The sequence below is a fragment of the Brassica napus genome, chromosome C9, assembly GCF_020379485.1.
Source record: "Brassica napus cultivar Da-Ae chromosome C9, Da-Ae, whole genome shotgun sequence".
Taxonomy (NCBI): domain Eukaryota; kingdom Viridiplantae; phylum Streptophyta; class Magnoliopsida; order Brassicales; family Brassicaceae; genus Brassica; species Brassica napus.
Window position 1 is genome coordinate 20,276,241 of NC_063452.1, and position 15,332 is coordinate 20,291,572.

Below are 15,332 nucleotides of genomic sequence, written 5' to 3' on the forward strand. Positions count from 1 at the left end.
TAATAATAATAACAGTCAATTCTCTCTTTCTATTGTTTCACAACACATTCTCTATTTTAGAGACAAAAATAGAGATGAGCTAAAGTAATTTTTCCTCTAAATACTATCATAAAAGTAGAAATAGAAGCGAGTCGGAGATGCTCTAGTATCATCTCTTTACCTTTCTAATTATCATCATCCTTCTTTCAAAATCTTCACTTTATTACGTTTTATATGCACATCATTACAGTTCACTATAAATAAAAACTATAATGTATATCAATTTAATTTTCTTTGTTCGAACACTATCAATTTATCTTTCAAAAATTCCTAAGTAGTTGTGCCACGAAACCATATATCCTATTTTTTTTAAAAAAAAAATTGGATTTATTTCTCTATTTAGCAGGATCATCTTATTTTATAACTTAACAGATTCAATTTCTTTCTTTTTCTACCTTTTTTTTCTACTTACTTGATACTGATAGCTTTATATTCTTTGTTACTCATAGATTCTGCATCAATTTGTACTCAATACCTTAATGTGAAAACACTTATTTTCTTAGTTTCATAAAAACAAAATACAAAATCTCCATATTTTTATAATTTACTGAAATCAATTAAAAATAATAAAAACTCCAATTAAACTTCTTATTTCTGGATTTAATTATACACTTGTTAAGTATTCAAAATTGAGAAATAAAATATCTCGACATAAAGTACTTAAACATTTCTCATTCTATATATAACCAATCTCTCACTCATTTCATTTTCAGAAATCTACACAAAAAAATATATAACACAAAGAAATAGAAGAAGGAAAAAATGTCCCCCTCCTTTCTTTTCTTTACTTTGTTTTTGATAAAGGAAATGTCCTCTTCATCATCAGCAAACTCCTTTGAGGACGGCAAATACAAAACAGATCTTTTAACAGTAGGCTTATCATCTTGCTGCTGGAAAAAGCCCTCCTCTTCTCCGACTCCGCAGTCTCCGCCGAAGAGGCTTTTGGTGGCAACGCCGGTGGAGGAAGGAGAATATCCGGTGGTGATGCTCCTCCATGGTTACCTTCTCTACAACTCATTTTATTCCCAGCTTATGTTGCATGTCTCTTCCCATGGCTTCATTGTCATCGCTCCGCAGGTTCAGTTCTATCCCACAATTTGAATTTGAATTAATTACACTGATTCAGAAATTAATTAATTAGCCAAATTTATTTTTAATTTTGATTCACAGTGCGTATAGTTTAGTTAGCTAGGTGTGAATCTGCGCGTGGTAACAGTAGTCTCAGTCCCTTTGGGTTTAAGTTTGTATGTTCCAATGGACTAACTCCGGTAAATAGTTCTGATGGATTAATGCAAAACTTACGTGTAAAAATAGGATTTGGAGATTTCTAATTGAATACAGAATCATAAAGATACATTTATTAATTGATCAATATTAAGGGGGACAAACACAGCAAAATACATATATGAAACTATTACTCATTTAAATGGTGTACATGATGCCACGTTTCACTGAGTTTCTTCCTTCCTGAAACCTTATTTTTGTTTGGCTCCTATAAAAACCTTAGACAAGAAGAAAAACAAGAACGATGGGTCCACTTGATATGTGCTTTTTTCTCTGTCTCTAAATCAATTTTTCAATTCATTATAATCTCTGGAATTTTCCAAGAGCATATTATAGTTACCCACTTATATTCATGCTACGAGAATGATTTTGTTGTCAAATCAAAATTCTTGGTTATTATTCAACAGTTATATAGCATTGCCGGACCAGACACCATGGATGAGATAAAATCAACGGCAGAGATTATTGATTGGTTATCGGTCGGACTAAACCACTTTCTTCCACCACAAGTAACACCAAACCTATCCAAGTTCGCACTCTCCGGCCATAGCCGTGGTGGGAAGACCGCATTTGCCTTGGCCTTAAAGAAATTTGGATACTCGTCCTACCTAAAGATCTCGGCATTGATAGGTATAGATCCGGTCGATGGGATGGGGAAAGGGAAACAAACCCCTCCTCCGGTTTTAACCTATGAACCAAACTCATTTGACCTAGACAAAATGCCTGTTCTAGTGATCGGTTCGGGACTTGGTGAAATTAGCCCGAACCTGTTATTTCCTCCGTGCGCGCCTCCCGGAGTGAACCACCGAGATTTCTACCGGGAATGTCAAGGTCCAGCGTGGCATTTTGTCGCAAAGGATTACGGGCATTTAGACATGCTTGATGATGATACAGAAGGGATTAGAGGCAAGATTTCTCACTATTTGTGTAAGAATGGTGAAGAGAGAAAACCAATGAGGAGATTTGTAGGTGGAAGTATTGTGGCGTTTTTGATCGCTTATTTGGAAGGAGATGATAGTGAATTGGTTAAGATCAAAGATAAGTCTCACGAGGGTGTTCCTGTCGAAATTCAGGAGTTCGAGTTTAAAAACTAGTTTTTTTTTCGTTTTTTGAAACACTCTTTAGTGCTTGTATTTCCTATATATTCTAGACAGGCGCTTGTGTTGCTTATGATTTTGTTTTGTGTGTTCTTGGCTCATGAAATTGGCCCAATCACATTCAAAAGACTTAAGAGGGTTTATTGGATTAGGAATTAAAAAGTTTTTGAAGGTTTTTAGATTTGCTTGAATTTGGATGGATTTTGATAATATCTGGATGGTTGTGATGAGATACAAAAAGAAAATTCTATTAGTGATTGGTAAAAATATTTCTTTTTTTTCAGAGTATTTGAGTGATTTAATAATGAATACAAATGATGAAATTTTTGAATAACAGTAACTAAGTCTATCTCTTTTTTTCTTTTTCCAAATAAAGTGTAAAGAGATCTAAATTTTTTTGTATATTTGAAATTTTTAGGATATTTACAAATATTTTCAGCTTTTACAAATTATTTAAAATGATATTTAATTTTTTCAAACTTTCCTTTCTATAGAAATTTTAATTTTTTGGAAAAAATCAAAATGTTGATTCCTAATGAATTTTTTTCTTTTCATTTCAAGGTTTCGGTTCTTTTTAAAAATTGAAACTAAGGAAACAAAATTTACTTTTAAAAAAAATTAAATACAATGAGCCGCAGAAAGTTCTTCGACATTGGAGACTATTAGAGATATCAAACGGGCCAACCGCGTCCAAGTAGCCCAGCCCGTAGCGATTTTTTTATGGGTTGTGCGGGGTTGGCCCGCGGATCTAAATATGTTATGTAGATTTCATGTTATAAAAGTCATTTTAAAATATGATATGTAGTTTTGTGCTATGTATATCATTTTAAAATGAATGTGATTTTAAAAAAAGAAGATCATACAACTTTTCTTTTGGAAATGATATACATTAGTGTATTAAACTGAAAAACATTAGTACTAAAAAGAAACGGTAAAAAGAATTGTTGAAAAACGAAGGAGTATAGACAAATAGTATACAGTATTCATGTCAGTTAAATTATTTACATATAATATAGTCGTTTTTAATTATCATCTAACACTTGTGTCCAAAAATTAACATAGTTGAGAATAACCAGTTCATTAATATATAATGAATTGAGATACAAAAGCCAAATAACATCCATAAGCCTACTATGATCAGCTGATATAAAACAAGTGAAATAAAAAGTGTTGAGATAGTTGATTTACAAGATTCACTTCTTTGTGTTTATTATAATAATTAGATTTCAAAATTTCCAAAAGAAACATAAACCTAATTTAAGTTATACAAATATGAAACGCGTTTTTTCTAAATGTCTTATTCGTGTTTGTTATTTCTATTTTCTTCTTCATTTGTATTTTAAGTGGTTAAACTTTTTTTTGTTATAGATAATATAATATTAAAAAACAAGTGTCTCAAGTTATTCATAATCTTGAAATTTCATCAAAAAATTTAGTTTTAAAAATGTTAAGTCAATCCGCATCTAAGTAGTTCAACCCGAAGTGGATTTAATTTTATTTTGGTTCATGTGAATCGGCCAGCCGCAGGTTACGGTTTGTATATCTATGTCCAAACCCGCTCCTCGAGTGGACTACTTGGGCATAACCCGCAGGTTATGGTCCACCTTGACATCTCTAGAGACTATGTTACGAGACTATACGGTGCATTTGTCCATACTGATATTCCCGGCAACATCCATGAGATCCAGCATGGATTGACCTGGCTTGCTCGCTTTCTTAACAAAACCACAACACACAACATAGCTGCAACACAATCCTTCAGACAGCAGGATTCGGTCTTCATCAAAGGTATACATCACAGTTCTTGAAAGATGTAAATGTTGTCAGAGAGGTATATAAGCACTACTTTCAATCATCATTCACGCCAAAATAGAAACCAAACAAAAAACAATGTGATTCACCATATACACGCGACGAAGACCATATAATAATATACATCCATCCGATTAACAAATACTTGGAATGATGAATTTGGATTGTTCTGAAAAATCCATCAACACCTCCTCCACTAACTCCTCCAGCAACTTCAACTCTATTTCTTCTCCCATGCACTCCATTTCCAATCTCAAACTCTCCTTCGAACCAATCTCCGCCACTTCAGTCCTCACCACTTTATTCACCGCCAAACTGCTCAAGTCTCTGTCTTCATCCCACCACCGATACTCCACTCTTCCGTTACCCTTTAAACATTCTCGCATTCTGTTTATCAGATAAACTCCCAACGTCTTACCAGAGAGAAGAAGCATATGATGGCTACCATGTCCATGATAGCTCGGTGTTAGCTCCAAGAGCAGTGTATTAACAAGGTCAAACACTAGCTTCTTCACGTTTGATCCAAGTTTTTGCTGTTCTGTTGAGTCTGCGTAGCTCTCTCTCAGAGATGGGTCTAATGGGCTTTCTACAGAATGCCATTTAGACAAAAGATTGTCTATGATGGATGATGAGTCTGGCTCTTCATCGAGATGAGCTGATGATAAGAGTGTGTTGATGAGGAGACGCAAGTCTTCTTCCTCGTCTCTTGTGGAAGTAGTAGTAGAGCGTTTTGATGAGTGGCACCTAGCTACTGTTGAGTCGTTGAATGAGAAGTTTCGACCAATGGAAGGAGATTTGCCTAGTAAGTTGGACATCGTCATCTCCGGTTCTGTTTTTTTTTAAAAAGATTTTTCGTTTTAGTAAGGAAACATGATAAAAAAAAAAAAAGAAAAGAGTGATGCTTTGCTTGAAGATGAAACCCTTACCAAGAGAAGAGGATGATGATCTATTCAAAACAGAGGAGTTAAAAAAGATTTCATCATCTTCATCAGATGAAGTCTCCAAGACTGAAGCTGGAAAGCAAGTTGATAGTCTTGCCTGTTGTGATACCAAAAAAATATATTAAATAAAAAGAAAGGATTGAAATCAGCAAATGTATTTCATGATATGATTACAAATACCTCTTGAGAAACCATGCTTCTGGCAGACAATGATTCATCGTTACAACGAGACTCCAAGCTTTCAGGATTTGCCTCATTAGATCTCTCAGCACTTGCTTTCTTGCTCCTTGAGAAAAGAAAGTTTGAGACTTTACCCTTCAGAGACCATTTCAAGCTCTTTGACTTTGTAAGCTCCTCGGGAACTTTGGGCTTGCCCTTGTTGTGAGCAAGACTTGTGGATGATTCAGGGAGAGATTTTGACCTCATAAGGCCTTTAAATGGCTCTCTACTGAAACCATTTTCTTCATTACCATCATTTGCTTCTTCAGTTCTAAGACCAGTCATAGAATCTGAAAGTGCAAGCATATCACCTAAAGAAATGTTACCACCTTTCTTCTCAATAACTTTCTCCTCCTGCAAATTCTCACTGGATGCTGCCATCAATGCCCATCTCTCCGAGAGCCGTTTCTTGGCTTCTCTGCAGACTGATGATGACTCCTCTGGAGAGCCAGAAGCTCTGCTAAAAGGAGAAGAAGAAGAGAAAGGACTGTCATACTTGTTGATATAGTCCCATGAATGCCTAGAAACAGGCGACATGATTTCGGAATCTGCATCATAACTATCATCAACTATATAGCCGTTGGAGAAGACAGAAGAATGTGAATTTTCATCCTGTTTCTTCACTCTCCTAGCCACCACATCTTTTGCCTTTCTCTCCTCAAGTAAACCTCTCGGCGACGTTGGACATGATGAAGCCTTTGTGACAAGGCCATTAGTAGGTTTCAGAACAACTATTCTAGTTGATTGCTTCTTCGGATAATCTTCTTCAACGGCTGCTGCTTCTTCACCCAACTTCTCATCATCATCAATGGTCTTTGAAGGCTTCAGAATAGTGATCCGCTTCGACTTCTCCGTGAGATGATGAGAGAAGAAGTTATTGGACTCTTGCAAAAACTCGAGGAACAACTCTTTGTTCGAACTTAAAACTTTCATAGCTTCTTGAAACTCCTCCGAATGACGAAGCTTCTCGTCTGTGACCAAACGTTTCGCCTCCAAGAACTTCTCGCGGACAATGTCCATACCTGGTTTATCCAAAATCTCAAAGACATCTCTACACTCTCCATGACTTAGTGACCTCCTAAGCCGAGGCTTCGAGCTGTTAGCATGTGGAAAAGAGTCAAGACCCATTAACTTGGCAACCAAATTCGTCGAACCGACCGTCAATTCCATTTCTTTTGACATCTCTTCCTCTAAAAGCTTCTTTATTGGTGTTCCATTGACTGCAATTGTATCCTGCAATCACAATGAACACTTTTTTTTTTATTACATATATAAAAACATAAAGCTGTTGTTGCCTTTAAAGGTTTAATAAACTCACAACTTTATCTTCTATCAGATCAAGTTGATTCCTCTTTATACACCCTGTGAAAGACATAATCATTTATCAATATCTATATCTTTACAAAACACAGAGAGTTAAAAAAAAATGATAGAAGAAAGCTAACCATCATCGAAGTAGGGTTTATCAGTGAGAAGTTTCTTCCCAGAACCAACTGTTCCGAAGTCGAATAGGTTTACCATCCGACCCAAACATCCGTGAGGCTGGTGAACGTTTCTTCTTCGATTCCGATTCATTTTTCAACGGCTGAAAACATATAACAATAAAAGTTAACAATGAAAAAAAACAGAGACTTTCTTGCCCAAGTTGAAGTACACAAAGACAAACCAATAATGTTAGAGGAGGAGACAACTTTGGATTCAAGAAGACATGAAAAGAGATTATTATTACTTATTATTAAGGGAAACAAAAACAAAAAAAAATCGAAAAGGAAGGAAATCTTGAGAATTAAAAAGAGCAATCAAAACTCGTCAGAATCAGAGAGCATTTATTAGCCACACCAAAGAGATAAAACTACTTCCAGTAGCGCGTTTACAAAACGCAAACGCAGCAAGAACAAAAAAAGGGTAAGAAGAGAGGCGAATTCACAGGGAGAGCGTTAAGTTTGAAAGGGAAAGAGATCGAGAAAAGAAGAGAAAATCAGGAACGTATAAAGAAATATAAAGTTTCACGAACAAAACGTCATCGTTTCAACGGACAACGACAGTTCAACGGAATCTGCATTACCCCGTGAAAACTCGCCGGAGATTCGATTTAGCAATATAAAGCTAAGGGCTTTCTCGCCGGAGCTTTAATGTAAACAATAAAGATGTCAGCTTTTCTCGCCGCAATTTCGGTTAACGCGATAAAGGTCGAAGCTTGTTTCGCTGTTACGACTTTTGAGTCAAGAAGAAGATTGTGGTGACATCAACCGACGCAATGTCGGACGCCAAACGCGTGGATTAAATGCGATTAAATAGAAGGCGACAGGTACGGAAGTTGATGTGAGAGAGAGAGAGTTGTGTGTTGTCCATGGATAATGGAGCAGGTTACGACTTTGGAACAACGAAACGAAGTTTGGTTTCTTTATTCTTCTTAAACGCGTTTCCATTATTATTACAAGTTTTTTTTTTTTTAACTTAATTATTATTACAAGGTTGTGTACTAATTAATTATTAACTAGGATAAGACATGCATTTTTATGTATGATAAGTTATATAGTCAAAACATAAAAAATATGGTATTGATAAAGTTAAGGTTTATATATAAACATTTTTTTGTATACATGTATACAGTTTTGGCTTGTTTATATAATCATCTATATGTTGGGCCAAAAACAATTTTAATTGGAATTGTGGATCAAACTTAAAATTTATGATGGGTCCGATATATTTGAAAATTTTATTTACTAATTTATCAGTGAATAACATTTATAGATTTTCGATTTTAAAGTTACAATAATTTTCAGAATATCAGATTTTTATATTTTTTGACTACATAAGATGAAAAATTAACATATTAAAAAGATAACTACAAATTTGGTTAGGCTTACAATTTTAAGTACGATTGGTTATAGATCAAATTAACTCAACATAAAATTTAGCAGCACGGCTATTATTATATTTAGAGCTCAAATAAGATGAAATTAATTTGTTATTTTCAAATGATACCGTAGAATATATGTATTTAATAAAAAAAATTAGCAGCACGGTTATTAATATTTCCTTGATCATCCCCTAGATTATATTTGCGAAGTGATTTATACACATGTCGTCACTACAATCATTATCGCTGAAAAAAAAATGACATGACACTTAAAATAGATGACATGGTTTTAGAAAATAGTGACATGGCATCATATTAATTGTGAGATATAAAATTTCCATATAAAATTTTAAATTTGTTTGCAGAGATTTTAAATATGGTAATAAAAATAACTCATATATCATCATTAATGTCAATGTTCCATATAAATATTTATTTATGGTAAACTATTAAATATATTAATAATTCATATATCATAATTAAAATAATAATATATATGTATCTCACATTAATAAAAATAAACTAAATAAAGTAACACTAATCCAAAAAAAATTGATAGTTAAATATTTAAACATTATTTAAATTTATCTGTTCATCTTCATCATTTAAATTAACAAAAAAAAATTTCAGTTTAACTAAAACAAACAAAGTCTCAAATTTATTAGAATTTATATTTATATGTAAATATATATATATATATAGACTATATTTGCGAAATGATTTTACCACATGTCGTCACTACAATCATTCTCGCTGAAAAAAAATGACATGACACTTAAAATAGATGACATGGTTTTAGAAAATAGTGACATGGCATCATATTAATTGTGAGATGTAAAATTTCCTTATAAAAATTTAAATTTTTTTGCAGAGATTTTAAATATGGTAATAAAAATAACTCATATATCATCATTAATGTCAATGTTCTATATAAATATTTATTTATGGTAAACTATTAAATATATTAATAATTCATATATCACAGTTAAAATAATAATATATATGTATATATGTATCTCACATTAATAAAAATAAACTAAAAAAGTAACACTAATCCAAAAAAAAATGATAGTTAAATATTTAAACATTATTTAAATTTATCTGTTCATCATCATCATTTAAATTAACAAAAAGATTTTTCAGTTTAACTAAAATAAACAAAGTCTCAAATTTATTAAAATTTATATTTATATGTAAATATATATATATATATATATTTTAATTAAATAATCATTAAACACAATAATATAATTAAAACTATTCTTATAAAATATAATTTTATCTTTATTAAAATTTAAATAAAATCAAATTGAAATAGTTATACCAAATCAAAAGAAATAAGATTACAAAAATATGTTTATGATTTTTTATAACTATTGAAGTTAAAATATAAATTAATAATGTTGAAATATAAATCAAAATTTTCTTTTGAAATAAAAAAATGTTATGTTAAAAATTACTATTTGTGCGCAAGGCGCAGGATAACTCCTAGTCCATATTGGAATATTAAGATTTCCTCAATCTTTTTTTTTTTTTTTGTCAGCGATTTCCTTGATCATCCATATTGATACCTATGTTATATTTTATGAATATAATTTTATTTTATAAATGGTTTTTTTTTTTTGCTTAACCTTTGGTATATAACTGAATTTGACATTAATAAGTATGTACATCGTGCATTTATAGTACTAAATTTTGTAAGTAAATAAACAATGTTATTTTTATGTTTTTAGTCATACTTCTTATCTACCTAGTTCAAAACTATTAATAAGAAACCCATTTCATTTACTAGTAATACTTTTTACTTTAAAAAAAAAAATAACTAGTAACACTTTCAAAAACTATTTTTATATATTAATGAATGAGTAATAAATAAATAACTATAACTATGGATTAAAAGCAGGCACTAAAATTCATGATGACATATGATAGTCTCTAAAACGTGTGTTTAAACTTTATTACTAAAGCAGTTGGTAACTATTTAAGTATATACTTGGTAGATGGAAAAATAGCTCTAATTTTTCTATAACAAAAACTATATACATACGCCTCTTACTTTTCCCTTTCAATTGACTAGTAGATGTCCAAAATGTTAAATCCAAAACGTTCGGACATAGAAAATACAAGAAAATTATAAATTAATTATGGGAAAATCAAATTGAAGCCATGAAAGTGAGAATAATTGTAATCATTGCGGGCTTATTAAGGCATGGAAATTTTAAATTTTGAAATTCTTGGAGATTTTAACTATGCCTTAATGGAACAATAATTATGAACCCATGCTTTCATGATTCTACAGTTTTGTTAGAGATTTTATTATTTTTGTTTTATTTATATAATTGCATTAGGCTACTGATGGGCTTCGAATTTATTTGATAGGGTACATACTAGTATAGAATTAGAGTAAATCATTAATTATTACCACTGACCCCTAATAACTAGTACTACACTCTGATCCGCGCGTCAGCACGGATTTGAATTTTTGGTTTTTGGTTATTTATTTAACTAAATAATGTATTTGTAATATTTGATGTATTATATTTACCAAGTAAATAATTTTTTTGGCATCTTAAACTATCTATTTACGATCAACATTCGATATCATATAAAAAATTGAACAAATAGACGTAATTAGAGAATTGTAGACAATATATAAAAACAATGGTTATTAATGTAAAATATGAAGAAATATTATATTATGACTTAGTATGACATAAAAGATTATAAATTAGTTATACATGTTTAAAGAAAATAAAATAATTTTTAAATTTCTATGAAAAATTTAACATATAAAAAAAGGCGATGAATTAGTCATCAAATTGTAAATAATTTCATAATTTTATTAATAATAAATTATTTATAGTCTTTGTTTTTCGTCAAGATAATTATTAAATGTCCATAACATTAATATGTTAAAAGGTCATATTATGAAAGCCCATGTTGTAACCGTTTTTTTCGGGAAGTGTAACAAAAAATAATACATTTAACTCTTCGTCTTGTTTAAGTTTGTGTCGGTAAAAGATTAAAAAAAATCTCTCTATCTTTTTCAATGTTCAATTTGAAGCTTATTATGCGGAAATCATACGCAAATATAGGCAATTGGTTGGAATCTCTATATCTTTATATTCTTATAAATTTTAAATTTATTGTTTCCTCTTCTGCAAGCAAATCAATTACCGAAGTAATATATCAATTAGTTGGAATCAAATATATTCTTATAATTAGTGTAATTATGGTTACAGTTTCTATATTTAATAAGTACATTAAAGATACGACATTGAAGATATTATGTTTTGATTAAAAGAAGATATTGAATTTTGAGTTTGTATTTATTGATTTGTTTTTTTATAAAGTTTAGAAAATCAATGGGATGATTGGTTGGTTGATACATCCTATAAAGAAAACAAAAACTATAAGTGGTTTGAATATTGTACATCGATCGATGCATGATGTAAGTTGACTATATAAAACTTGAACATGATCATTTCAAACTAAAGTATAGATAGATTATATGCAATTGTTATATTGTAGTTAATATATTTTAAATATTACATAAGTCAAGTGATTCACGTTTTCGTAAAAATAAAATTCAAGTTTATTATTGGGTCGTACTCGTACGTAATAAGCTACGTTAAATATGATGTATTTTTAGGTTCATTTAATGATATTAAGCTTAAATTTGATTAAAAAACACTCATTAATTTAACTGGAAAAGACAAACATTAAAATAGGTAGGTTTATTTAATGACATTAAGTTTAAATTTGATTAAGGAAAACTCATTAATTTAACCAGAAAAGACAAGCATTAAAATAGATAGTTTAATTTAATTCTCAGTGGCATAGAAAAGTAAATAAGTAAATAAGTTAAAAAATTTAGGGGTATTTTTTAATGGATACTTTTCTTTTAATAAAAGAGACTTTGCAAGGCAACAAATGTAAAGTACAACTTGTCTGATAAAGACTACATTATTTTATACTAATAAGGGTCCCTATTAATAATATCAAACATTATTATTCCAAGCTAATATCTGTAAATACCAAATACTCTTCAATAATTGTAGCCTTTTCCCCAAACTTCATAGCTTTGTAAGAGAGGGTACAGAGGGCTCTTCAATTTGTGTAACGTTCTTTTTGTCAACAAGCGATAACTGGATGGGTTTGACTGGTCTCATGAGCAGCATAGTAAAGTGGAACAAATAGAAGAAAAAAAAATAAGAGGAAAGAAAACATGTTATATAACGAGATGCTGATTTTAATTTTTAATATAAAATGTATTAACTTTTTATATTGTATGATTCTTTATTTATTAACTTTTATATTGTTGAATTGTGGTTATATAAATAGTTAGCGTTATTTGTTTAATATATATAAAATATTTTTTTAGTTTCTGTATATGAACCTAAAGCGTTAAGTGATAAAAACGGAAAAAGATATTTGTGAGAAGTGTGGAGCTCGACTCAGTTGGAGATGTTAGTTGGCTTCAGCCTAACAGGAAGCTCGAAGATAATAGAAGCATGTCTGAGCTTTGGTGGTTTAATGAGCAGGCCTGAGACTTACGAGTTGTGTTCATGGGTGTGTCGCATGAGATTAGAACCCATGTAACAAACTCTAACGATGATCATCTTCTCTTTATAACCTGAAACAGAGAGAGAGAGAGATCACCATTCTTGTAACTCGAAAGAGAAAAGCTTCTGTAAACACTAAAGAGAGATAGTGAATTACTAGGTATCGATCCCGAAGAAGATGTACCTCATCGATTGACAGGGAACTCTAAAAAGTCTTGCGTATCGTTCCGTTCTTTTTTGCGTATCAAACAAACCTCGAGTCGATCGTGTTACGGAGACGCGAACCTGCGCACGAAGAACCGAGAGTCAATCATACGAAGCCACTGAAGAGAGATCGAGATCTTATAAAATTGGTATCAGAGCTCAGCTAGAGCACACAGAGGATTCGATCGAATCACAAGGATCAAGGATCGTGAAACAAGAAGGGAATCAACTCATGAGATCGTCTTGATCTAGAAAGGAAGTACTCTTATCCATTAGATCTGATCTTAGGGAATAACTAAGGAAGTCTATCAGATTGAGATTGAGTTCATAGTACGGAGTTACTAGTGATTGCGTACGTTATTTGCAGGTAGCATGATCACGCAACCTAAGGCCATCAAGGAGATGGATCCTACGCCAGGAAAGTTCGAGATCGAGAACTTTGATGGAAAGGGAGATTTCAGCTTGTGGAAATTCAAGATGCTAGTACAACTTGAGATACAAGGACTGCTATCGGTTCTGAGTGATGATCCTACAGGTTCTACATAGACATCAAAGACCGAGGAAGCAGATACTGACGTCAAGAAAGATCCCAAGAAAGTAGAGAAGTATCTACACGTTAGAAGTTTGTTCAGTACGTGTTTGAGTAACGTGATCTTGAGGAAGATCATGCACGAGACGACATCACTGGGCATGTGGAAAGCTTTGGAGAAGGACTACCAAACAAAGTCCCTTCCCAACATGATATATCTCAAGAAGAAATTATCATGTTACAGAATAGAGGAAAACAAGTCGATGTAAGAGAACTTTGACTTGTTTCTCAAGCTGATTGACGACTTGGCAAGCATCAAGGTCTCGATATTTGATGAAGACCAAGCCATACAACTTCTATCAGGTCTGCCTCAAGCCTACGAGCCACTAGTTCACACACTCCAATATGACACATGGAAGGATACACTGACTGTGAGTGAGGTTATGACCTCTGCTTACTCCAAGGAGGTGGAGCTGAAGCAAAAAAGATTGACACCTAAGGGAAGACAGTCAGAAGGATTATACAAAGAAGCTAGAGGAAGATCTGGTAACATAAGCGAAGGAGGAAAAAACAAACCTTGGCATAACAAGTATAAAGGACGAGCGATATCTAAATCAAGAGGGAAATCAATGAGTAAGACAGACAAAAGCTGTTGGACTTGCGGCAGTGACTCTCATTGGAAGAGAGACTGTCCAGAAAGGAAGCATGGTTCACAGCTAAACAAAACCAACAACTCTGCGAATTTGGCGCTCAATCTACCTGGACCTATAGCCTTAACATCAAGCTTATATGTATCAACAAATGAGTGGGTACTAGATTTGGGATGTACATTCCACATCACACCGAGAAGGGAATTGCCGACTGACTTCGTGGAACTAAATGGGAACAAAGTCATGATGGGAAACAACACTTACTGCATAGTGAAAGGATTGGGAAACATCACTATTGATAACAGTGATAGATCGGTGATCATACTGAGGGATGTAAGGTTCATGCCAAAGATGGGAAGGAATCTTATATCATATGGTCAACTTGAGAGTTCAGGAAGCCACTGCCGAGGAAAATACTGCAAGATCGAGTTTTTCAAGGGAGACAAGAAGGTTCTCACAGGAACGTATGCAAACGGCTTATACTACTTACAAGGGACAATAAGGAAAGCAGAAGCAAATGCTGCAGAGAAGCCGACAGATCATACAAAACAATGACACTCAAGACTAGCACATGAACATTCGGTCTATGCAAACGTTGGCAAGGAAAGGATACTTGAATAGCACGGAGATAGGGAAGATTAAGTTCTGTGAAGGATGTGCAACATGAAAATCTCACAAGCAAAAGTTTCCCAAGGCAAAACATTTCTCAAAAGAAGTGCTAGATACATTCACACAGATCTTTGGGGATCACCAAATACGGTTTCGAGCTTATCAGGGGTTCACTACTTCCTAACTTTTATAGATGATTACTCTAAAAAGGTGTGGATTTATTTCCTCAAAACTAAAGATAAAGTGTTTCAATGTTTTGCAGATTGGAAGGTGCTAGTGGAGAACTAGACAGGAAAGAAAATCAAATGTCTGTGTACAAACAATGGTTTGAAGTTTTGCAATCACCAAATGGATAAACTGTGCAGGGACTCTGGAATAAAGAGGCATAAGACGTGTCCATACACACCGCAGCAAAACGGGATCTCAGTGAGAATGAACCGGAGCATCATGGAAAAAGTGAGATCAATGCTGGTGGAGACATGACTAGAAGGAAGTTATTGGGCAGAGGCTGCTTCAACTG

At 32.6% G+C, this 15,332-nt stretch overlaps 2 protein-coding genes across 3 annotated transcripts; one reads left to right on the plus strand and one right to left on the minus strand.

Annotated features, from left to right (window-relative positions):
- Positions 1-731: 731 nt before the first annotated feature.
- LOC125592422 (chlorophyllase-2-like) lies at positions 732-2,496 on the plus strand. Its single transcript, XM_048767546.1, has 2 exons — positions 732-1,116; positions 1,731-2,496. The coding sequence occupies exons 1-2, from the start codon at positions 802-804 to the stop codon at positions 2,415-2,417; spliced, it is 1,002 nt and encodes a 333-aa protein (XP_048623503.1). The 5' UTR covers positions 732-801; the 3' UTR covers positions 2,418-2,496.
- Positions 2,497-4,254: 1,758 nt separating this feature from the next.
- LOC125575070 lies at positions 4,255-7,769 on the minus strand. Of its 2 annotated transcripts, none has more exons than XM_048767547.1 (6): positions 7,458-7,769; positions 6,838-6,977; positions 6,711-6,754; positions 5,354-6,625; positions 5,159-5,270; positions 4,255-5,061 (listed from the first exon to the last, which is right to left on the minus strand). In XM_048767547.1, exons 2-6 carry the CDS (start codon positions 6,965-6,967, stop codon positions 4,367-4,369), a joined length of 2,253 nt encoding a protein of 750 aa, XP_048623504.1. In that variant the 5' UTR covers positions 6,968-6,977; positions 7,458-7,769; the 3' UTR covers positions 4,255-4,366. The 2 variants fall into 2 exon arrangements, with proteins under 2 accessions (XP_048623504.1, XP_048623505.1); XM_048767548.1 differs by lacking the exon at positions 7,458-7,769 and adding an exon at positions 7,059-7,377.
- Between the last annotated feature and the right edge of the window lie 7,563 nt (positions 7,770-15,332).

Excerpts from the sequence above, each read along its gene's own strand:
- LOC125575070 (XM_048767547.1), bottom strand. The coding sequence starts at position 6,967 with ATGAATCGGAATCGAAGAAGAAACGTTCACCAGCCTCACGGATGTTTG. Across the intron at positions 5,271-5,353 it reads GAAGCATGGTTTCTCAAGAG|GCAAGACTATCAACTTGCTT; the intron begins GTATTTGTAATC and ends GTATCACAACAG. Across the intron at positions 5,062-5,158 it reads ATCATCATCCTCTTCTCTTG|AACCGGAGATGACGATGTCC; the intron begins GTAAGGGTTTCA and ends AAAAAAAAACAG.
- LOC125592422 (XM_048767546.1), top strand. The coding sequence starts at position 802 with ATGTCCCCCTCCTTTCTTTTCTTTACTTTGTTTTTGATAAAGGAAATG. Across the intron at positions 1,117-1,730 it reads TCATTGTCATCGCTCCGCAG|TTATATAGCATTGCCGGACC; the intron begins GTTCAGTTCTAT and ends ATTATTCAACAG.